General features: G+C 44.3%; 1 protein-coding gene across 5 annotated transcripts in view; it reads right to left on the bottom strand.

The window, feature by feature from the left end:
- Positions 1–26,111, bottom strand: part of srgap1a (SLIT-ROBO Rho GTPase activating protein 1a) — a 230,373-nt gene that overhangs the window by 91,495 nt on the left and 112,767 nt on the right. For all 5 annotated transcript variants that reach the window (XM_052030040.1, XM_052030041.1, XM_052030042.1 and 2 more), the window contains exons 3-4: positions 25,232–25,394; positions 4,228–4,290 (exon numbers count right to left, since the gene is read on the bottom strand). In XM_052030040.1, the coding sequence (XP_051886000.1) occupies positions 4,228–4,290; positions 25,232–25,394 (226 nt within the window). The remainder of the gene's footprint in view (positions 1–4,227; positions 4,291–25,231; positions 25,395–26,111) is intronic.

The raw sequence follows: 26,111 nt of genomic DNA, 5'->3' as shown, positions 1-26,111 counted from the left end.
GTGTTTTGTTTTAAGTGGAGTATCAATCCTGAGCCAAGTTCAAATCCCACCACAGCAGTTAGAAATTGTGAACTGAGTTAATTAAATAAATTTGGATTTTAAACACTCATCTCAGTAACGATAACCTTGAAGCTCCTGGAGCAGAGCAAAATCAGTCTAGTTCTCTACTGTACTTTAAGGAAAGAAATCTGTTTCCTTTACCTGATCTGACCCATATGTGACTCCAGATCTATAAAATCTGGAAATTTGGTTCAGGGAGGTACCAAAGAAACCCAGATTAACAATTGAATTAGGAGCAGGATAAGACCACGGCCTCTCAAGCTTAGAATGCCACAATTTATTTACCTGCAATCTCCACTCTGCATTCCCATCTACCTGTGGTAACCTTTCACCCCTCCCTTATCATGAACCTATCGACCTCTGCCCTAAAAAAAATTCAAAGACTTTATTTCCACTACCCTTTGAGGAAAGGAGCTCCAAAGATTCATGATCGTCCAAGAGAGAAAAAAATTAATGCAGGTCATTTACTACATTGGCTGAGGAGCCAGATATAAGATCTACGTGGCACAGAGTGGTTGATGCAAGACTTCAATGACAGCAGTCAGGTGAAGAACATACAAAAAAGCAAAGGCATCAGATGGCCAAAGCATTCAAGTCTAATAAAATACACGGTATTACAGGCAGTAATGCACATATAAACTTCAATGATCTCACCAGGTCAGTTAAGATGTAGAGGTCAACCACAGAGAACAAGAATGTCTCTTCTGAACGTATCTGTCACTTACTAAAACACTATTAATTATTAACAAAATACCAAGGTCCTTGCTTCTACTGAGAGTGATCTCTGAAGTTTACTCCTCTGAAATATCAGAATTTATTTTAGGACCATTGTAGTGTACTAGAAGGAACTTTTGCAAAGTTTCTAAATTAAGAATAAACTGAGATTAATGACAGTATTGACTCCATTTCACAGCACCCAGTCTGAGAAACTCCTTCCAATCCACTAACACCCAGGGAGGATCAAGTTGCACTGAAACAAATGTACACAAATGAAGGATCACATTCTTATCGCATGTGAACTGAAATACTGGAAATGGAGAGGGCGAACTGACAAACAAGCTCCATTTGCTGTTCCTTAAAATCCAACCCACTGAAGATATCCGTATATGGAATGAACTGCCAGAGGAAGTGGTTGAGGCAGGTACATTAACAACATTTAAAAGGTACTTGTACAGGTACCTGGATAGGAAAGGTTTAGCGGGACATGGGCCAAATGGGACTAGCTTTGATGGGAATCTTGGTCGGCATGGACCAATTGGGCTGAAGGGCCCATTTCTGTGCTGTATGACTCTACCAGTAGGGTGGCATTGTGTTTACATTAATGGACTTGTAACCCCAAGTCTGGGACTTGTGGTCAGATCAAATCCCACCACAGCAGCTGGGGAATTCGAATAATTACATAATCTGGAATGAAGATCTGAAATGATGACTTTGAAACTTAAAAAAAGGATTCGGTTCACTAATGGCCTTTGGGAAAGGAAGTTGGCTGTCATTATACAGTGTGCGACAGCAGACACACTGATGTGATGGAAACAAAACCGCTCCCTTAAAGGCATGCAACAGCACTTCCAGAGCTATTAGGGGTGCCTATCAAACCGACTGTCTTCTCCTCTCTGGTATAAAAATAAAAAATGCTGGAAACGCTCAGCAGGTCAGGCAGCATCCGTGGAGAGAGAAATAGTTCACGTTTCAGGTCTGGGACCCTTTGTCATTCAGACTCCTTGTCCTTCCTTTGACCTGAATCTTCTACTCTCTTTCTCCTTCCACAGATTCTGCCACACCTGCTGAAGTTTTCCAGCATTTTCTGTTTTTATAGTCAAACGTTGGGAAGAGTGCACACTCCAGCGTCTGGGGAAGTGGAAGGAATTCTGAAGCCGTCAGAAAGAATCAAATATTGAAGAACTATCAGGGCTGTATAACCCTTGTGAAAACAGACCAGACAAATAGTTCCATTGATAAGCCCTGCCCACCCCACATTCAAAAATCTCCCTTAACCACTCTGAAAGGTATTAATAATGCTAATAAAGTTAAATTAGGCAAATGGAACAAGACAATAATCTTCTCCTGATGGATCCAAATTTACAAAGCAAGAAATTCTTTTCATAATGATAGATTGCATATGATAAATCCAACCGACTCATTTCAAAATGCACATGCAAACTAGGTCAATTAGAAAATACATTTCCCCAGACCTTATACAATTGAATGAAAGGTAGAATAACATTTCAATAAAAGATGCTCATCAAACCTAGTTTCTCTATAGAGTTGGTTAGATAAATTTAAGGCTAACATTGGAACATTGCAAACAGTAAGTATCAGCAAATCTCAGCCATGTGTCATGGGCGGATCAATGGTAAAAAGCAAGATTGGACGGTTGGAAATCGATTCGGAGTGCGGAACGTTAATTCAAGAGCACTTGTAAAAAGTGCAATCAACGTAATCAAATCACTAATGCATCATAAATCAGTGCAACCTCCTAGCAACAGTCACAAGAAAAACTATCATTTATAATATCTTGCTTCTCCAAGAAACAGCCCAAATGTTGGTCATTTGGAACAACTGGCTTTGAGGATGCATTTGCATTATGCAGTGTTTTGGTTTCATGCCAAAATTGCAGTGTGGAACCGAACGTGGGGCTGGGCTTGATTCTGGAACGAGGCACACTAACCTTGGAGGATAGGAAATCACAGTGCTTCACTCCAAAGAATAAAGGCTATTATTGTGGATTGGCACAGCTATTTCATGGTCAATCTTGGTGGTGTCTGCGTTTTCTTATATTCAAGTTGCTTCCTGGATTTGTCCTCTCCCCCAGTGATATAAACCTTCCATTACACAAACCTTCTGGCAACCTTTGCTCCTCCGATCTCTAGCCTCACGGAAACTCTCAATCTTTGATGACCACGCATTCAGCTGCCAAGCTCTTGAATTTCTACCTTAAACTTCTGTCCCCTGGGAGGCAGCTTAAAACCCACCTCTCTGACACACTCTTTGGTCATCTGCCATCTCTCTATGGGTCAAATTCTTTTTATTGGATGGTGCCCTTGCAAAGCCTCTTGGCATGTTTCATTACTTTGGTCCAAGTTAAAGAGGCACAAATACAAACTGTCCACATTGCCTTCAAGGTAACACCTGCATTATAAATAAATGACCCTGAAGTTTGCTTGATGGCATTGGATCAAGCATATTCCACACCGTCAAAAGACTTGCAACATTCCACTGGAGAAGTAGAGGCTTTGTGTTCCCCCAGAGAGGCACAGAATCAAGTGGATTCATTGCAAAATAACCCTAAATGCCCTAATATATTTTGTATTTTCATGTCACACAGAAAGAGATCAATCAGCCCTTTGAATCTATAAACATTCCCAACTGTCCCATTCCCCCGTAACCTATTCTCTCTCACATGCCCATCAACCACATCATGGTTCTCCTGATACTTATCTTCGCTAGGGGTACTTTACAGTAGCCCAATTAACCAACATGTCTTAGGGATGTGGGAAGAACAGGAGCATCTGGGGGAAATTCACACTATAGGGAGAACATGCAAACTCCTCACAGATAGCACCCGAGGTCAGGTTCGAACCTCAGTCCCTGGAGCTGTGAGGCAGTGGTGTCAGTTACGGGAAGCAGTAGAGGATTGCTCAACCAGTAACCCAGGAAGTACATTACAGTTAATGCTCCTACTATTCGTAGCAATGGAAGACCCATCACTGGCTTTCTGCACCCATTATGACTTCACACTGTGTACCTCAGACTGACCGAGTCATCATCAATGATACATTACCACCTCCATAGATAAAGAGAAGAAGGCACATGGCATCGTTGTCTTCATAGGTTGGGGCAAGTTATTTATGCATACACAGAGAGCAGAGGTCCCAGTATGGATTCCTGCGGAACACCACTAGTCACGGACCTCCAGCCAGAATAAGTCTCATCGACCACTACCCTCTGACTTCTATGGGCAAGCCGATTCTGAATCCAAACAGCCACGTCACTGTGGCTCCCATGCAACCTTAATCTTCTGGATGAGCCTACCGTGAGGGTCCTTGCCAAATGCCTTACTAAAACCCATGTAGACAACATCCACAGCTCTGCCTTCATCGATCAAACTCTAATTAAAGTCCACCAAAGTGGTTGGAGGGTTCGCTGGGTAGGCAGAGTCATCCTTACCGTGTACAGCTCGTTGAGAACCTTCATTAAGTCTTCATGCAGCTGGAACCCGATCTCCTTGCTCTGTAACAAGACAAAACAGATCTTTCACTCACAATGCTGAACAGACCAAGTAAAGCAAATCTGAACATCATCACCAGCTCCACATCAGAATTAGCTGCTAATTAGAAAGGGATTCATCAACACAAATATGTTTGGATGTTTAATATATTTCAGAAACCTCACATTGGCTTTCCAGCCAATGAGGTTCTAAGTGATGTCTCGTCAAGGGTTGGAATGGAGGAAAGGCAGCAGCCAGTTTGCACAGCAAGATCCCAGCATGAAAACAATCAGGGGATTTGTTCATGAAAGATTTCTTTATTATTCACACGTACATCGAAACACACATTGAAATGCATCTTGTATGTAGAGTGTTCTGGGGGCAGCCCGCAAGTGCCGCCACACTTCCGGTGCCAAAATAGCGTGCCCACAACTTCCTAACCCATATGTCTTTGGAATGTGGGAGGAAACTGGAGCACCCGGAGGAAACCCACGCTGACAAAGGGAGAACTTACAAACTCCTTACGGACAGCGGCCGGAATTGAACCCGAGTCGCTGGTGCTGTAATAGCATTACGCTAACCTTTACACTGCGTGATATTAGCTCTGGTATAAGTATTGGCCAGGATATAAAAACACGTGTGCTTTTCTTTGAAACAGTGTCCTGTGATCTTTTATGTCCACTCAAGAGGATTGCAGTTTATCGTCTCTTCTTAACAACTGTCCCACCAACCACTTTGCACTTCCTCACTACAGGAGTATCAGAAGGGTCGCAGACTCGAAACATTGACTGTTTCTCTTTCCACAGATGCCACCTGACTTGCTGAGCTTTTAAAGCATTTTCTGTTTTTATTTCAGATTTCCAGCATCCGCAGTTTTTTTTTGATTTTCCGTATCAGACTAGACTTTCGACGGCAAACATCAGGAATAGGATTTGAACAAGCTTCTCATTTAGGTGAGGGCAGGTAGCGGTTAGCATAACACTATTACAGAGCCAGAGACCCGGGTTCAATTCCCGCCGCTGTCTGTAAGGAGTTTGTACGTTCTCCCAGTGTCTGCGTGGGTTTCCTCCCACATTCCAAAGGCGTACGGGTTAGGAAGTTGTGGGCATGCTATGTTGGCACGAGACACATGGCGACACTTGCAGGCTGCCCCCAGAGCACTCTACTGCATTTCACTGTGTGTTTTGATGTACATGGGACTAATAAAGAGATCTTATCCACTGGGCTACTGTTTAGTCAAGTGAATCTAAATCATTACTACAGAGCATACTTTAAAGGGACTATCTGTCAATATTCCTACTATCTTGATGGCAGTATTGCAGTTGGCCAGTTGCTAGCTGCATCCCAAGCTCAAACGAATAAAAAAAAATGCCCTCTACTATCACAAATTGGAAGCATTCTGTTAAATCAAAAAAGATGGACTGGCTTAATAAAACCGCTCATTAATATAAAAGACACACCCAAACCAGTTAGCCTGCAGGTCAGTAGAGAAATACACTGCCCAATTTTCAAGGGCATCCAGGGATGGGAAATAAATGCTGGCCTTGCCTATATCCAGATTGACAGAGTGCATTTGTCTTTCTAAATTAAAAGGTACACACCCATGGAAATTATTTGCTGGATTATAAAAGAATTGGCATTTTAACAGACGAGGAACCCATCAACTATTCAACCCACCTTACCCCAGTGGAATTTGAACTCATTGTTTAAATCTTTCCCAAAGTGCAGACATCCACCTCCTGAGAAAGCAACAGACGTCAGCCTTCCCAGCAACCACTGTGGGCCGTTTCAGAGGCCTATGCTGCATTGCAAAGGGTCTTGGCCCATCTCATCCATGTTGACTGTGATGCCTATCCACGTTAATCCCATTTTCCTGCATTTGGCCCGTATTCCTTTATCCAAGTATCTGCCCAAATGCCTTTTAAACATAATTGTATTTGCCTCCACTACCTCCTCTGGCAGCTTGTTCCAGATATGCACCACCCTTTGTGTGAAAAATTTACCCCTCAGATCTCCTTTATCTCCCAGATTTCTCCCCTCTCACCTTAAACCTGTGCCCTCTAGTTCTGGACTTCCCTACCCTGGGAAAAAGATTCTGACTATCCATCCTACCTATGGCACTCATCATTTTTATAAACTTCCTACTTTCCACTGAGAATAAAGCCAGCCTATCCAATCTCTCCTGAAAACTACAGTCCTCCTTTCTAGGCAACATCCTGGTGAATCTCTCTCTCTCGCACTCTCTCTGTTGCTATCACATCCTTCCTGTTGCGTGGAGACCAGATCTGTACATAATACTCTAAGCGCGGTCCAACAAAGGTTTTGTACAGCTGCAACACAATGTCCAACTCTTATATTCAAAGGCTTGGGCTATGAAGGCAAGCGTATCAAAAGCCTTTTTCGCTAGCCTATCCACCTGTGTCACCACCTTCAGGGAGCTATGGACTTGAATCCCAAGGCTTTTCTGTACATCAACACTCGTTAGGCCCTTGTCTATATGTCCTAACAGAATCTTACCTCCCAAGGTGCATTACCTTGCACTTGTCAGGATTAAATTCTATCTGCCACCACTCTGCCCAACTTTCCAGTTGATCAATAGCCCAATGTATCCTTAAACAATATTCTTTGCTGTATACACCTCCACCAGTTTTCATGTCATCTGCAAATTTACTAATCATATCCCCTACATTCCTATCCAAGTGTTTTATTACAAAGAACAAAGGTCCCAGCACCAATCCCTGCGGTACACCACTTGTCAAAGATTTCCAGTCAGGCTAATCTTGGATTTAGTTTGCCAACACATCGCGGGTCCCTTGTGCCTTAACTTTCTGGACCAGCCTTAACAAAAGTCATACCAAAATCCATGTAACCCACGTCTGCTGCTCTGTTCGCATCGACTTCCATAGTTATCTCCTCAAAAAAAAAACTCAGTCAGATTTGTGAGACATGGTCTTCCATGCTGACCATCCACCCAAAGAGTTGGTGACAATCAGAAGGGGCTTTTGTTGTCTGTGTTTTCCCTGAATGCCCCGTTGGATTAGGAGTGCACTTGTGGCACTATTAATGTTCTCCCATGCGTGGAAACACTGCTTTAATATTATTCCTCCTAACCCCTTTCCTGGTCCTACAAACTACGAAAATTTAGCAAGATTGCAAATACTTAACTTGCAGCTGAAGGTCAAAAAGGATTTTAAAAAAAGTCATCTGGTATCAAATAAGAGCAGAATGCCTGGAGTGCGTTGCCTTATAGGGTGGTGGAGGCAAACTCATTGGGGGGTTTTAAGAGGGGCTTGGATGGGCACATGAATGAGAGGAAAATAGAGGGATATGGGCATTCTGTAGGTCGGAGGGAATAGCTATGTCGGCACAACATTGTGGGCCGAAGGGCCTGTTCTGTGCTGTACTGTTCCATGTTCTAAAATGATATTGTGCAAGTCATTTGGAAGGAGAAGATAGTTCACAGTGTTTCAGCTGCATTGCTCCTCTGTAGGTCTGATGCAGGGAAAATTTCTAAAACATGACAACCTGTCTGTTCCTCCTTTGGCTGACTTGTCACTGTTCTGCTACTTCCAGCTGCTTTCTACGCACATCTGTCACAACAGTTGCACATGTGGGTCTTCTGCGGCGTCTTTTCATCCAGATAGCAAAGAGGTCCCACTTCGCAAACACACTGTGAAAACAGCACTGGACTAACTATGTTCAATGGTCCTGTACTGCCAGAAGATTAATGTTCTATTTTCCTTTGGGTTTATGATTTACAGCTCCAGTTTCATTCAATTGCACATCCAGTCTCTGTAACAAGGTCAACGCTGCTGATATTTTTAGAGCTTTCAGAGAACCTATACCTGCGTCAAACCACTGGAGACCTGCCTACAACTCCCTGCCACTGAAGATATTTGACTGCCTCAGTGAGCACCTCCGCCCATTCCTCTCCCACCGTCCATCTTCTTTATGCGAGAGAAACAAATACATAGGCTGGTGGGATGCAATGTGAGGACCAGGGGGACCCTATCCCCGTTAGGTCTGGGAGGGGTGAAGGCGGAGGGCAGAGGGCAGAGGTGCGGATCTATTTCTGGTCACCCACTCCGATATCTCCTCGTGCGTCTCTCTGTGTCATGTTTCGTTGGATTCTGTCCAACGTTGGGCCGCACAAGTCTGAGTCGTCGTGGCCTGCCAGCTCCTTGGTAACAACAGAAGGGGGAAGTGGAGCTTTAGGCACTGGAACACCTAGGTTCGATGGGCTTCTCTCACTGTTCCCCTGGCTGCCTTCCCTTCTTCCCTGAGTCCTGTAGGGTTGTCTCAGAGACATGGCGAGATAGAGCAAGGAAACAGGCCCTTTTGTTTTTACACTAATTCCTCCCTGACCCATTTTATTCTTCCCAAGCCCCCATCAACCACACCCTTCCCACACCAGATTCTATCCCTCCTCTACACATTAGGGGCAATTTACCAACCAAACTGCATGTTTTTGGATGTGGGAGGAAACCGGAGCACCCAGAGGAAACCCACGCAGTCACAGGGAGAATGTGCAAACTCAACGCATGGACAGCACCCGAGATCAGGATTGAACTTGAGTCAGTGGAGCTGTGAGGCAGCGACTCTAACTAGCTGTGACACGATCCCAGAACTGAAAGGCAATGAGCTGGTTTTTCTGATGTTTGGTCTTACAACAGATAACGCTATTAAGTGAAAGAGGCTCTATCCAGAGCACCGTAACCAGGGAGTTCTGCAAAACCCATGATGTTCACATTATGGAGAACTGCTATCCAGGAACACTGTTCTACTGACATTATTGCAAGCTTTGGCAGTGACACCAAGTTAAGAAAGCAGGCATAAGAACTGACAGCATGCAATGGAGCTTGAACCAATTAAGCATATTTTACACAACTTTCTCTTAAGAGATTACAAAAGCTGGCTAGAGCCCAGGAAAAAATGAAACTTGCTTTTAGACTGGGCCACATCCATCCTTGGAATGTCCCATAACACTGCTCACCCAGTGAAGTGTGATCAGTATTATGTCTGCAATTGCTGCAGTCTATTTGTATACTCGAGGTCTCACAGATGGCTTTGAGATAAGCAACCATTTATTATGAAATGGATTGGTTGAACTCTTGAACACTTTCTCAAACTGTGATGTGGCATCGTAAAAGCTCACCTGAACCAGTAAACTGGGCTTTGGCTTAGGGACTCAACTACCGACGCTAAGGCAAGGCGAAACAAGAAGTGCAAGAACTGCACTGTGCAATGAATTGACCTGTACGATCGGTATGCAAGTTTTTCACTGTACCTCGGTACAAGTGACAATAATAAACCAATACTAAAACCAACTGTCCACAACCGAATGTTGTGAGCTGGCACATCCAAAAAGTCAGGGATTACTCAAATACTAGAGGACATGCATTTAAGATGAGAGGGGGAAAGTTTAAGGGAGAGGTGTGAGGCAAGTGGGTGCCTGGAATGTGCTGCCAGGGATAGCGGTGGAAGTAGATACGATAGTGGCGTTTAAGAGGCTTTTAGCTAGGTAGATGAATATGCAGGGAATGGAGGGATACGGATCACATGCAGGCAGAAGAGATTTAGTTTAATTTGGCATTGTGTTCAGCACAGGCATCGTGGGCCAAAGGGCCTGTTCCTGTGCCACACTGTTCTATGTTCCATTCAAGCATGGTGCAGCTGCCTATCTTGTTGTATGAGGATAGACCACAGTGTAGGGTGTTCCCGCCACTGGTCACTGAGGAGCAGAACCCTGTGTAATAAGTTCTCATTTCTCCATGATATAGAAGCAAACCATTTGGTCCATCCAGACAATGCTAGCTCTTAAAGCAATCCCAAACCCCCCCCCCCCCACTTATTTCCCTGTACCTCATTCTCTCTCATGTGTCCATTGCCACCATCCTGATTCTCTGAGCACCCAGCTACACCGGGGTACTTTACATAAGTCAGTCAACCTACCAACCCGCATCTATGGGATGTGCGAGGCAAGTGGAGAAACCCACGCATTCACAGGGAGAACATGCAAACTCCACGCAGGCAGCATCGGCAGTCAGGATTGAACCCTGGTCCTTGAAAATGCAAGGCAGCAAGCATTACCTGCCGCACCACTCTGCCTCCTGTTATTGCTGAGGGAACGTTTGGAAAGAAAATCATAATGGAAATCTTACAAGCAAATATTATGCTATGCTACATACAGACCATAACAAATGAATGTCTTGTAGTGCAGAGTTGCAAAATTTTAAGAATGGAATTTAATTTCGGAATAAAAAGTAGAAGAGGACCCAGATATTGTGGGAAAGAATTGGTGACCAATTCTTTCCCATTTGCTGGAAAACTGCTGGCCTTCCAAACGTTGCTGACTGCCACATTCCGTGGTCCAGGACTACTTGCTGAGGGATGCACTGATGTTTAGTGCAGCTATCAATAGGACCCTGTGGGAAAAGACCACAGTGTTGGGACCTCTGAACACTGAGGGGCAGGAAACCATGTAGAAACTCTGGGGCTTAGGGCTCCTGGAATGTATGTGAAAGAAACATTGATATCCCACTGATATGATGTAAATCCTGCAATCAAATGCAATGAGACATCATATGCTGCAATTGGTGACATATAAATATCTTGTGTTATATATTTGCAACTTTTATGAATAAAGTATAATTTTGCAAGAACTAGGAAGAAACAATGACACACTGATCAAGTTTTAAGGTTTTCCAGCATTCACAGTGCATGAGGCTACCCAACTCTCTGATCAATGGTCTGGATGTGATATGGATTCTAATGAAGATGCATCTGAAGGTTCAGACCAGGGTTAGGACCTTAATTTGCAACATCCATGAAAAATGAATTCTAATAAGAGATTTTCGGACAAGTATATTAAAACTGCTTGTTGGATGAGACATTAAACTAATGTCTTCTACGGTGGACACAAAGGATCCCACGGCACTATTTCATAGAGTCAGGGACTTACCACTTCGATCCAAACTGATACTCATCCCTCAATCCTTGTGTAGTTATTAGATCATAATTCAGTTAGATTTAGTGGTTAGCGTAATGCTATTACAGTGCCAGTGACCCGGATTCAATTCCGGCCGCTGTCTGTAAGGAGTTTGTACGTTCTCCCCGTGTCTGTGTGGGTTTGCTCCGGGTGCTCCGGTTTCCTCCCACATTCCAAAGGCATACGGGTTAGGAAGTTGTGGGCATGCTATGCTGGTGCTGGAAGCGTGGCGACACTTGCGGGCTGCCCCAGAACACTCTACACAAAAGATGCATTTCACTGTGTGTTTCGATGTACATGTAACTAATAAAGATATCTTATCTCAGTATTACAAAGAACACAGAACAGTACATCACAGGAACAGGCCCTTCGGCCCACGATGTTGTGCTGAACTAATTAAATTAGTAATCAAATGCCCAACGAAACTAATCCCTTCTGCTTACACAATGTCCATATCTCTCCATTTCCTGCATATTCATGTGACTATCTAAGAGCCCCTTGAACACCCCTATTGTATCGGCCTCCACCACCACCCCTGGCAAAGCATTCCAAGCACCTGCCACTCTCTGTGTAAAAAACTATAGTTATGGAAAAGAGCTTATAATAGGAATAAAAGTTCTAAATTGGGTCAAGGCTGATATTGCTGGAATGAGAAACGATGTAGTAAAAATGGATTAAAACCAGCCACTTGACAGTAAATCAGTCATAAAGCAGTGGGAGGCATTCAAGGAAATTCTTGAGAATCAGGGTAAACATGATTCCACAACAGAAAAGGGTGAAAATCAAAAATAAAATCTGCAGATACTTTAAATATAACAAAGCAGAACATGCTCGAAATGCTCAACAGGTCAGGCAGCATCTATCAAAAGAGAAACAGTTAATGTCTCAGGTCAAAGCTCCTTCATCAGAATGGGGAAAGTGAGAAAGCAATTTGCTTTAAGTTAAAGAGAAGTTGGGGGAGGGATGAATAGGACAATGGGAATATCTATGATAGGGCAAGGTCAGGGTTGCTGTAGGAATTATCCAACTTATCCCCAAGGCAATCCTTGCCTCACCATATCATAAATATTCCCTTCGTCCTATCCATCTTTTCCCCTGTTCTCCCTGCAACTTATCCCCAAGTTAATCTTAGCCTCACTTTATCACAAATATTCCCACTGTCCTATCCATCACTTCCCCTACCTTCTCTGCAACTTATCCCTAAAGCAATCCTAGCCTCACCCAATTGCAAATATTCCCTTTGTCCTATCCGTCCTTTCCTCCATCTTTCTGCAACTTAAAATTAACTTGTCTTTCTTTCTGAGTTCAGACAAACAGTCCTGAAATGTTAGCTATGCTTCTCTTTCCATAGATGCTGCCTGACCTACTGAGTGCTTCCAGCATTTAGTGTATTTATTGTGGGAAAGAATGAGCCAGACAGATCTGCAGCCCTCAGCTGACAATGTCCATACATGGTAGAATAAGGCCACAAAAAAGCTTACATCAGCGACCAGGAACTCAACATTACAGAAAGCCTAGAAGAATATAGAAAGTGGGAGGATGAGATTGAAAGGGAAATCGGGAAAGCAAACAAAAAGCAATGAAAGATACTACCTTGTAAATATAAAGGAAAAGAAAAGAATCTTTTTAAATATAAGAGCAAGAGGATAACTAAGGAAGGAATAACGCCTAGTAGGCACCAAAAAAAGGTAATCTTGTGTGGGAGCGGGAGATATGGGTGGGGTTCTTAATGAATGCCTTGTAGCTGTCTTCACAGAAGAGGGGGCTGATGTTCATACTGTCGTTAAGGAGAAAATGTGTGAAATGTTGAATGGTAGAATTATTAAGGGCTTTCACGTCTTTGAAAGCTAAGGCCTGATGAAATATATCCCAGACTGTAAAGAGAAGCCAGGGAGGAAATTGCAGAGGACCTGACCTCATTTTTAAATCACTCTCTGCTACAAGAGCAGCACCAGAAGACCAGAGGACGGCTAACACTGTACTGTTACTAAAAGGTGGAAGAGGTAGACTGGAGAAGTGCAGGCCAGTTAGCTTAACCTCAGCAGTGAGCAGATAATTGGAATCAATCCTGAAGGACGGTATAAACCTTCATTTAGAAAGACATATCGATCAGGGACAAGGCAACATTATCTGTCAAAGGAAGGTTGTGGCTAAGTTGATTGAATTTTTTGTGCAGGCAAGGAAGGTCGATGAGGGCAGTGTGTCTGATGTAGTCTACACGGATTTTAGCAAAGTTTCTGTCAAGGTTACACATGGCAAGCATCTAAGGGAGACCAGCAAATCGGATCAAAAACTGGCTCAGTGACAAGAAACAATAAGTTAACATAGAAAACAGAACAGTACAGCACAGGAACCGGCCCTTTGGCCCACTATGTTGCACCAAACATTAATGACACCTAATCCCTTCTGGCTACATAATGTCCATATCCCTCCATTCTCTGCAAGTTCATGTGCCCATCTAAGAGCCTCTTAAACACCTCTATCATATCTACCTTCACCACTACCCCTGGCAGCTCGTTCCAGGCACTCACCTCTTTCTGTGTAAAAAAAACTTGCCCCACATACCTCCTTTGAACTTTCCCCCTCTCACCTTAAATGCACGCCCTCTAGTATTAGACATTTCGACCCTGGGAAAAAGATACTGGCTGTCTACTCTATCTATGCCTCTCATAATTTTATAAACTTCTATCAGGTCTCCCCTTAGCCTCCACCGCTCCAGAGAATACAACCCTAATTTGTCCAACCTCTCCTTATAGTACATGCCCTCTAATCCAGGCAGCATCCTGGTAAACCTCTTCTGCACCCTCTCCATATCCTCCACATCCTTCCTATAATGGGGTGACCAAAACTGAATGCAACACTCCAGATGCTGCCTAACAGAGTTTTATAAAGCTGCAACATAACTTCCTGACTCTTGAACTCAGTGCCTCAACTAATAAAGGCAAGCATGCCATACACCTTCTTTAGCACCCTATCGACTTGTGTGGCCACCTTCAGGGAGCTATGGACTTGGACCCAAGATCCCTCTGTACATCAGCCTGCTGAAGGAACTCAGCGAGTCGAGCAGCATCTGTGGGAGGAAAGGAAATGTCGACATTTCAGGTCAAAACCCTGCATCAGGACAGATTTCAGCATCTACAGTCTGTTGTGTCTCCTCTGTACCTCAACACTTTTGAGGGTCCTGCCATTAACTGTGTACCTTCCCTCTGCATTTGATCTACCAAAGTGCAACACCTCACACTTGTCCGGATTGAACTCCAAAGTTAGTGGGGGTTTCTTTGACTAGAAGGTTCTTACCAATGAAGTTCCACAAGGCCTAGTACTCAATCCAATGCTTTTTGTTGTATGTATTAATAATTTAGACTTAAAGGTAGGGGGCATGATGGGTCAATGAGGTGGTTAAAAAAGCATGCAAGACACTTGCCTTTATTAGCCAAGGTATGAGATATGAGCAGGGAGATTATGTTAGAACCACATACAACACTAGTTAGCTTAGGTAGAGTTCTAGTCATCACGTTAGATGAAAGGTGTGTTTGCACTGGAGAAGATACAGAGGAGTTTTTTAAGGATGTTGCCAGAATTGGAAAACTGTAGCTATGATGAAAGGTTAGATATGCACAGCTTGTGTTTGTATTCATTGGAACAGAAGATGCTGAGGGGAGACATCACTGAGGTGTATAGAATTATGAGGGACAGTAAATATTTGGGCAAAAGATGCAAGAGGAAAAACATGTCTTTTTAAACCTGGAGAACTGTTAGGATCTAGAAAACATTGCCTATAAGATGGTGATTTTGTTTAAAAATAAGATAAGGTATCTTTATTAGTCACATGTACATTGAAACACAGTGAAATGCATCTTTTGTGTAGAGTGTTCTGGGGGGCAGCCCACAAGTGTCGCCACGCTTCCGGCACCAACATAGCACGCCCACAACTTCCTAACCCGTACGTCTTTGGAAAGTGGGAGGAAACCACAGCATCCGGAGGAAACCCACGCAGACACGGGGAGAACGTACAAACTCCTTACCAGACAGTGGCTGGAATTGAACCAGGTCGCTGGCGCCGTAATAGTGTTACGCTAACCGCTACACTACCGTGCCTGCCCAAATTTAACTTAACCACCTCAACCAAATCCCAGCTATAAAAGCAGAAAAAAACTGGAACCACTCAGCAGTGGAGAAACACTCAACACTTCAGATACTGTGCAGGAGTCGACCATTCTGATGAAGAGGTTCAGACTTGAAGCATTAGCTGTTTCTCTCTCTGCAGATGCTGCCTGGCCTGGCGGGTGTTTCCAGTATTTTTGGGTTTTATTTCAGGTTTCCAGCATCTGCAGCCTTTTGACTTTCATCCGCCAGTGATGGATTCCTCAGCTCCCTTGTGTCAGAGATATCAAACCAGTTGGAGAAGAGTGAAGCATGAAGGTAAGACTGTGGACACTGTTATTAAATGGTTTTGGATCAGAACTATCTTAGTTTTTTCTTTTTCAATATTTTTATTAATTCCAAATAAAAAGTACAAAGTACATGAAACAAAGGAAAAAAACAAAATGTTACAAAATAGATTGTATTGAATCACACTAAAAATCACAATGCTTCATATTAATAAACAAAAATGATAACTAATTAGTATTGATAAGTTGGAATAATTTTATTATATAAAAAAAATCTAACCCCACTACCAAAACCGAAGCTGTTCAGTAACATCCTAAAGGCATAGTAGTATTGGCCAATATCTGTACTTTCTTCAACAGCATATTGGATTGAGGCAAATGAGGGAATAATTTGCAGGGCTGTGGTGAAACTGCAGGGGAATGGGACTGAGAGGATTGCTCTACTAGCATCTAGAATAGGCTCGGTGGGCTGAACGGCCTCCATCTGAGACATAACATTTCCACGATTCAGAGTGCCAAATGTCCAGGTGACTCTATGGAATTTTGAGAGGGAGACAGATATCTGAAAAACAGTTTGGACTGTGCACTGAGTGAAGCAATAAAATTCTACCTCTGATCGCCCGCTGAATGTGCTCTGAAATTATCTCCGCTACCTTCATAATTCTGTGCCAGGAACATGTTACAATCAAACCACCTGGGACCAAAGGCTGATTTATTTTAAACCACAGTTTCTGCACTCATTCACTTTTAGGTAGAAGAGCTTTTACAAAGAGCTTGGTGCTCATTGTTTTTTCATGACCCCATTACATTTTTAATATGCCACAGGGCTATTTCTGTAATCCCAGATTCCCAGCAGGTAGCTTGGTCTGAAGAACGGGAGACTGGAATCCTATCTGGCCTCTGCTTGGAATGGTTGCCTGCAGAATTTGCACTTGTGTACATTAGAGTCATACAGTTCGGAAACAGGCCCTTCGGCCCAATTCAACCATGTCAACCAAGGTGCCTACCTGAGCTAGTCCCAGTTGCCTGAAGCTGCTGGAGGAACTCAACAGGCCAGGCAGCACCTGTGGAGGGAAATGGACAGTCACTGCTTTGGGTTGAGACCCTTTATCTGGACTGAAACAAATTCCAGATGAAGGGCCGCGACCCGAAACGTCAACTGTCCATTTCCCTCCATGGATGCTGCCTGACCTGCTGAGTTCCTCCAGCATCTTGTGTGTTGCTCCCCGTGTTGCGTGGGTTTCCTCCGGGTGCTCTGGTTTCCTCCCACCTTCCAAAGATGTACGGGTTAGGAAGTTGTGGGCATGCTACGTTGGCGCCGGGAGCGTGGCGACACTTGCAGGCTGCCCCCAGAACACTACGCAGAAGATGCATTTCACTGTGTGTTTCGATGTACATGTGACTAATAAAGATACTTTACCTTCTGTGTGGAAAAAGTTGACCCTCAGGTCCCCTTTAAAACCTTCGCCTCTCACCTTAAACCTATGACCTCTTGTTTGCTTTTGTCCTAAGTATTGTTGTGAAACAAGGGCAAAGATGGTCCAAAATCATTAAATAATGGGACACAGTGTTTACAATCCCATCTATGGACTCAAATCTTGCCCAACTCACTTGCAAAGTGTGGACCACACAAGCCATTGAGATCACTGAGGGAGCATGAGCTGACCGAGGTAGTTGAAGTGTTCGAGATTCTATAGATGTGGAGAAGTTATTTTCCCTGGCTGGGTAAATGAAGTCTTATCAAACCTCAAAATGAAGAGCAAAGTAATCGTAGATACTGGAAAACTGAAATAAAACCCAAAAAATGCTGGAAACACTCAGCTGGTCAGGAAGCATCTGTGGAGAGAGAAACAGAGTTAATGCATCTGGTTAATGACCCTTCATCTGAACTCTGGTAAGTTCTGATGAAGGGTCATAGATTTGAAACATTGATGCTGTTTCACTCTCCCTAAATGCTGTCTAATCTGCTGAGTATTTCAAGCATTTTCTGTTTTTAATGACTTAAACGAAAAATAGTGGAAATGATTTGCAAAATTGTTACCAGAACTGAGACAACAACTGACAGTGTTGATGAGCAGAGGGATCTTGGGGTCCAAGTTCATAGCTCCCTGAAAGTGGCTACACAGGTTGACAGGGTGGTAAAGAAGGCATATGTCACGCTTGCCTTCATTAGTCGAGGCACTGAGTTCAAGAGTCATGAAATTATGCTGCAGCTTTATAGAACTTTACTTAGGCCGCATCTGGAGTATTGCATTCAGTTCTGGTTGCCCCATTATAGGAAGGATGTCGAGGCTTTGGAGAGGGTGCAGAAGAGGTTTACCAAGATGCTGCCTGGATTAGAGGACGTGCTATGAGGAGAGGTTGGTCAAACTTGGGTTGTTCTCTCTGGAGCAGCGGAGGCTGAGGGGAGACCTGATAGAGGTTTATAAGATTATGAGAGGCATAGATAGAGTAGACTGCCAGTATCTTTTCACCAGAGTTGCAATATCAAATACCAGAAGGCATGCATTTAAGGTGATAGGAGGTATGTTCAAAGGACATGTGCGGGGCAATTTTTTTTTACACAGAGACAGGTGGGCGCCTGGAATGCACTGACTGGGGTGGTGGTGGAGGCAGATGCAATAGGTGCATTCAAGAAGATAAGATTTCTTTATTAGTCACGTGTACATCGAAACACATAGTGAAATACATCTTTTGCATAGAGTGTTCTGGGGGCAGCCCGCAAGTGTCACCACGCTTCCAGCGCCAACATAGCATGCCCACAACTTCCTAACCTGTACGTCTTTGGAATGTGAGAGGAAACCGGGAGCACCCGGAGGAAACCCATGCAGACACGGGGAGAACGTACAAACTCCTTACAGACGGCGGCCGGATTTGAACCCGGGTCGCTGGCGCTGTAAAGTGTTAGGCTAACCGCTACACTACTGCGCCTGCTCTTAGATAGGCACGAGTGTGAGGGAAATGGTAGGATATGGACATTATGTAGGCAGAAGGGATTAGTTTAGTTGGGCATTTTATTACTCATGTAATTGATTCAGCACAACATTGTGGGCTGAAGGGCCTGTTCCTGTGCTGTATGTTCTATTAATTACCAGGAAAAGTGGAGTGGCCAGGGTCAGCTGTTTGTGGAAATAAGATTGTAGTGATGAAGTTGCTCAAATTATCAAGATGTTTGATAGGGCAGGTGTAGAGAAAATACCTCCACAGAATAGGCAGACTTAAATGCAAGAAGCAAGCAATGGCTTTGTTGGTAACATTCTTGTCTCTGAGTCAGAAGGTTGTGGCTTCAAATCCTGCTCTAGGGACTTGGGCACAAAATTCTCAAGTGCTGAGGGAGGGGATGCAATCTTACAATTACAGTGAGATCAAGTAGGAGGGGAATTAGGGACCATTTTTCTTTCTTTCCCTGTGTCGCAGAGGTCCAGAATTCTCTCCCTCAAATAGTTGTGGACTCTGGGAGATTTGAGTTTTGACTTCAGAGATGGGTAGGTGTTAGAGGAGCTAAGGTGATAAGCGGATGTCCAGTTCAGCCACGATCAACTGAATAGTGGTGTGAATTCGAGGATGTGGAATGGTGTTCCATATATTCCAATGACCTGTAAATGATGAAGACCAGGAATTGGCCCTACCTCTGGTCACGCTTTGGAAAGCAATGAGGCACATGGGCACTTTAATAGTTGCTAAATGGACAAGTGAAACCTCAGTGCTGGTGTGGCAGGTGGTAACTTTGTTCCATGATCTGTAGTTCTCTTTATTCTTGCCCATCACATCTATTCAGCAGGTACAAAGGGTTCACAATTCTATCCTTTGGACGAGTTGGGTGGAAGGGCCATTTCTGTGCTATATGGCTCTGTGACTCTACATCCAGGGAGCAATTTCAGGTAAAGCATGTTTCTCAATTTGCTTAAAGTCTGTGTTGCAAAATTAACAACAGTTGTGACTGCAAACACTAATTAAAAAATAAATTCCCCACTTATCCGCACATTACTGAAAGCATTTCCCAGTTTCCACTGAGCTTCAGCTATTCACTGTCAGCAGCTTCCTTGTTATTAAGAATTATGTGCATTTCTGTAGCACCTCTGAATTGTGCCAAAGCAGTTCTTTAAGGGAGGGATGAGGGAGGGATTAAAACAACACCATGCCGACAGTTACCTGGGTTACCAGCCTCATCCCGTCCTGGGAGTCAGCCTCTCCTCCAACCATCATCTCGGACCTTCCCTTTCTGTCCGACTTTCCCATAAACCCTGACGACCTCTCCTTTTCCGTCCCAGTTCTAAGGAAAGGTCATTGACCTGAAACATTGGATCTGCTTCTCCCTCTGCACCTGCTGCCTGATCATCTGCCTATTTCTGGCACTCTTTTTATTAATTATAGATTTCCAACATAAGCATTGGTTTATTATGACATCGCCAATCGTGCAGTTCGGGTCCGAGCAGAAGTTCAGCGTCGAGTTGGAGCCGAGTGGCAGGGCCGCGGGTTTAATCAACACTGAGTCCAGGACTGAGGAGCAGCCCCCGGCTGGGGGTGGGGGGGGGGGGGGCGCGGCAGAACCGGTGGAAGAATTGCGAAGGGGAATCTCAGGTGTGATATCACATCTGGTCTGCGGCCTCACTCAGTTCACTAGCACCTGAATATCATCGGCCTTTGAATATGGAAGGTGAGACGCTTGTCCGTTTGACTTCAGGCCACAGGCAGTGAGACACCCATGAAGGGCTGTTGCGGAGCACCGACCGTGACACAGCTGGAGAGACATCGCAGGCACAGTAGTGTACAGTTAGCGTAACGCTATTACAGCACCAGTGACCCGGGTTCAATTCCCGCTGCTGTCTCTAAGGAGTTTGTACGTTCTCCCCGTGTCTGCGTGGGGTTCCTCTGGGTGCTCCGGTTTCCTCCCACATTCCAAAGACGTACAAGTTAGGAAGTTGTGGGCATGCTATGTTGGCGTTGGAAGCGTGGCGACACTTGCGGGCTGCCCCCACAACACTACGCAAGAAGATGTATTTCACTGTGTGTTTCGATGCACATGTGACTAATAAAGAAATCTTATATTGACATTTTACTGACAAGTTTTTCACTGTATCTCGGTACAAGTGACAATAATAAACCGATACCAATTAGGATTCACACTGTAGGAACTTGCTGTGTCATCCTCTGGCTCCCTTCAGAAGTAGAAGAGAGCTTTGCAAAGTAAAGTCTTGATCTTTGATCAATTAAAACTCATCTTCCAGATTAGGACAACATATTCACAAAAGTGCTCCTTCATTTACCTGCTTTACAGGGAACCTCCACTGAAATTAGGCAGAGAGTCATAATGAAAATTACAATTGCTAAACTTTGCATCTTTGCACTGCTATTTAACAAGACAAAGAAAATCCCTTGTAACTACAGGTATGGAAATGTCCTTAAGCCAAAACTGCTCCCCCAAGGAATCATTGGACCAAATGGTGCTGGCTAATAGCTAGTGTATCACTATCAAAATTAAGCGACAACATGTTGGAAGTATTGCCTGAAACCCTCATTACAATCAAGTGTATCTTCTACAATGTCAAGTACTCACACCACTAGTGACCCTGGTTCGGTCCCGATCTTCGGTGCTGTCTGTGTGGAGTTTGCAGGTTCTCCCTGTGACTGTGTGGGTTTCTTCCCGATGCCCTGGTCTCCTCCCACATCCCAAAGACATGTGGGTTGGTAGCTTAATTGGCCACTAAAAATTGTCCCTGGTGTGCAGGTGAATGGTAGAATCTAGAGGGAGTTGATGGGAATGTGGGGAAAATAGGTTACAGGGAACATTAGTGATGGAGTGAAGACACAAAAGACTGCAGATGCTGGAATCTAGAGCAAAAAACAAACTGGTGGAGGTACTCAGAAGGTCAGGCAGCATCTGTGGAGGGAAATGGACCGTTGATGTTTCAGGTCGAGACCCTTCATCTGGACTGAAAGAGTAGAGGGGAGATAGCCAATATAAAGAGGTGAGGGGGAGGGCAAGAGCAGGCAAGTGATAGGTGGATCCAGGTGAGGAGGGAGGGTGATAGGCAGATGGAGGAGGGAAGGGTGGAGATAGCCACAGAGGCCGGGAGGTGAGAGGTGGAGATGACAAAGGGCTACAGATGGTGGGAATCTGATAGGAGAGGAAGGGGGAGCAGGGAACCAAGGGAGAGGGAGGTGGGGAGGGCGGAGGGGAACAGTGGGGGTAGAGGAACCAGTGGGAGGGGTGTGTGGGTGATGGGCAGATGGGGTGGGGGAAAGAAACAGGATGATTGGGGGGGGGGGGCGGTGGTGTGGGAGGAACTGGGTGGACCAGGAGGAGAGAGAAAAGAGACAAGAGGGGCAAGGGGTTACCTGCAATTGGTGATGATTAGTGACGGAGTGAGATTGGTCTACGAGCTGGCACTCGATTGGCCAAATGGTCACCTGCAACATCACAAGAAAAATAGACCCTGGCACCACTGCTCCGTAGGTAACGCCAACATCTGGCCTTCGCCATGTTTTCGACTATGTTTGACTGCACGTGCGTGGGAGTCCAAATAAGGTGTGAATGGTTCAGAGTATTGAGGGTATTGTAGAATATGGTGACCTAGGAGTACAAGTACATGGTTCCCTGGAAGTGGCATCACAGGTAGACAGGGTGGTGAAGAAGGCTTTTGGCACGCTGGCCTTCATCAGTCAGGGTACTGAGTACCGGAGTTGGGAGGTTATGCTGCAGTTGTACAAGATGTTGGTGAGGCCACACTAGGAACACTGTGTCCACTTTTGGTCGCCCTGCTACGGGAAAGATGCCATTAAGCTGGAAAGAGTGCAGAGGAGATTTACAAGAATGTTGCTGGGACCAGTGGGACTGAATTATGGAGAGAGGTTGAGCAGGTTGGGACTTTTTCCATTGGAGTGTAGGAGATCTGATGGAGGTGTATAAAATCATGAGGGGCATAGATAGGGTCAATGCACACAGTCTTTTTCCCAGGATAGGGAAATCACAAACTAGGGGACACAGGTTTAAGGTGAGAGGGGAGAGATTTAATAGGAACCTGAGGGGCAATTTTTTCACCCAGAGAGTAATCAGTACATGGAACGAGCTGCCAGAGGAAATGCTTGAGGCAGGTACATTAACAACATTTAGAAAGTATTTGGACAGGTACATGGATAGGAAAGGTTTAGAGGGATAGGGGCCAAACACAGGCAAATAGGACTAGCTTAGATGGGAATCTTGATCGGCGTGGACCAGTTGGCCTGGTTCTGTGCTGTATGATTCTATGACTGTATCTGGCAGCTTCTACATTACTGCTGGCTATCAGCCGGCGCCACTAGGCTCAATGGTTCCTGACGTAAAGTATTATGAGGAGAAACTCTTTGTGCGCCTCTAGTTACCAGGGATCGTTTTTGTTTTGCCAGATAACAGAGCAAGCAAGGAGAAACTTAGCCACTGCATATTTTATTCGGACCTTACCGTCCAATCCTCTCAGTTCAGACTTCACTCCTAACAAGAGGCAATGCAAATTCTTGCGACTTTAATAATGACAGGTAATTGGCCTGCATTACGGGAGCTGGCCTTGTACAAACAAAGGGCAACTGTGCTTCTCCTAAAGAACCGTTCAAAAATGTCACAATGTGGCCAAGACAGTGAATACTTGCACTTTGACAGCAGACAGCATTAGCATGCAACCCTTTCAGCTTTCCCACTGAGACTCTGAAGTCAGTCCAAACCAATGGATCATCAGTTTCACAGGTCCTGAGTTATCTAAGTTCAAGCCCATCTAATGCACAGGGCCTTTAAGGACATGGACCCTACCTAACCCCTCCTTCAAGGAATGAGTCAATCCGTGTACAAATGGATAAAACCTCAGAGAATGAAGCGCCTCTACTTCCTCAGGGGGCTAAAGAAATTTGGTTTGTCCCCTTTGACTCTCACCAACTTTTACCAATGTACCATAGAAAGCATCCTATCTGGATGTATCACAGCTTGGTACAGCAACTGCTCTGCCCAGGACCCCAAGAAATTGCAGAGAGTTGTGGACACAGCCCAGCGCATCACGGAAACCAGCCTCCTCTCCTTGGACTCTTGTCTTTACCTCTCATTGTCTTGGTGAAGTAACCAGCATAATCAAAGACCCCACCCACCCAGGACATTCTCTCTTCTCCCCTCTTCCATCGGGTAGCAGATACAGGAGCCTGAGGGCACGTACCACCAGACTTAAGGACAGCTTCTATCCCACTGTGATAAGACTATTGAACGTTCCCTTATACAATGAGATGGACTATGACCTCACGATCTACCTTGTTGTGACCTTGCACCTTATTGCACTGCACTTTCTCTGTAGCTGTGACACTTTACTCTGTACTGTTATTGTTTTTACCAGTACTACCTCAATGCACTAGCTCAGTGTAACTGCACTGTGTAATGAATTGACCTGTACGATCGGTTTGTAAGACAAGCTTTTCACTGTACCTCGGTACAAGTGACAATAATAAACCAATACTTCACCTCAGACGTGCCATGTTACACTGCTGCAGCTGGAGATGCCCTTTGTGAGGTTGGGCCTGAGGCAGGAGATATCTGAGGACGACTGAGATTCCCCTGACACGTTTTAGTCACAGAATCATGCAGGATGGAGAATGGTGATTCTCCCCGTTTTACCTTTGCCAGCTCTTCGAAAGAGCAACCAATTTATCCCAGCCTTTCCCCATAGCACAATTTCCAACCTTACCAAAGATTTATCCAACTCCCATTGGAAAGCTATCACTGGACTCCATTTCACCACCTTCTCAGTCTATCACGCAAACCAGCCTTTCTCCATTGTCTCGGGAAAGCAGCTAACATAATCAAGCTCCCCTCCCACCCCAGATATTCTCTCTTCACCCCTCTCCCGTCCGGCAGAAGGTACAAAAGTTTGAAAGCACGTAACATCAGGCTCTAGGGCAGCTTCTATCCTGTTGTTATCAGACTCTTGAATGGGCCTCTCGTATGCTAAAGGATGAAGTCTTAATCTCCCAATCTACCTCATCACTTTATTTGTCTACCTTCTCTGTAGCTGAAAAACTATATTCTGCATTCTGCTTTCTTTTTACCACCTCAATGTAATTATGTGTGGCATGGTCTGTCTGGATGGCATGCAAAACAAAAGCTTTTCACTGTATCTCGATATATGTGACTATAATAAACCAATACCAATACCAGATTATTCCCAGTTTTAAGGATAAGATATCTTTATTAGTCACATGTACATCAAAACATACAGTGAAATGTATCTTTTGCGTAGAGTGTTCTGGGGGCAGCCCACAAGTGTCGCCACGCTTCCAGCGCCAACATAGCATGCCCACAACTTCCTAACCCGTACGTCTCTGGAATGTGGGAGGAAACCCATGCAGACACGGGGAGAACGTACACACTCCTTACAGACAGTGGTCGGAATTGAACCCGGGTCTCTGGCGCTGTAAAGCGTTATGCTAACCGCTACGCTACCGTGCCGAAACCACTGGATCTCCCCTTTAGTTTTGGTTTTGCAAATTTGGTCCATTGTTAAACTGAAAACAAAATTGCTAATATTTGGAAACTCACACTGATTCAAAGTGTGTCATGTAAATTTATTTTACCTTTTTGAAGAGTCTTGTGGAGTCCTCACTAATCTGCATAAAACGCATGATGACATTGTTCAGATAGATGTCACTCAAGGTGGCATGGTCCTTGCTTTCTCTTCTGACTTGGTTCAGCAGTAAGTACCAACAATTTACTGGGGACAGAAGATTCTGGTCCTTCCTAGCAGAGAGAAAAAAAAGTTATTTAACAGTCATGCTACAAAGTTTGCATGAGGATAGTTTTATTCCTCTCACACCACAGTATGTTGGTAATTAAAACGTTCAATTTACAGTGTTACGAATCAAATAAGCACTAACAATTGACCTATACTAGATAAATCACAACATATGCACTGGGCTTTTGTTTATTCTCAAGATACCCATATTTAATGCATGCCTCAATTATCCTTAAACTGAACGGCTTGACAGCCCATTTCAAAGGGTGTTCAAGAAACACGGAAGGCCAGAGATTCATATCTGGTTTGTAACCCACACTGTGAAAGCAGAAATTTGCAGCACAGGTTTTGCTGGATCCTTTGTGGTGGCATTTGAATTGCATTTCCAAATCATCACTCCAGGTATTCAGGTTACAGGTTGAGTGACAAGTGCGCCACTAAATCCAATTTGCTTATTCAGTTCTCTGAAGGTCCATTTCAAAAAGAAATATATGGACCCTTTTCATTCCGTGACAGGATTCTTAACATCAGGCTTTAAAAACAATGGCTCACTTCCTTCTTAAGACCCATCTCATGTTAGACTTGAGATGCACTAAAATATCGTCCATTATTAAGACATTTCAGCTGCTTTTATCACTTGAACCATTGGAGGTAATTCCTCCAATTTAACTGAGTCTGTGGGAACCCTGAACGAAAATGTGCACACACCTCTTCCTCAAATT

The sequence above is a fragment of the Pristis pectinata genome, chromosome 15, assembly GCF_009764475.1.
Source record: "Pristis pectinata isolate sPriPec2 chromosome 15, sPriPec2.1.pri, whole genome shotgun sequence".
NCBI lineage: Eukaryota > Metazoa > Chordata > Chondrichthyes > Rhinopristiformes > Pristidae > Pristis > Pristis pectinata.
This window is presented reverse-complemented; position numbering and strand designations above follow the sequence as displayed.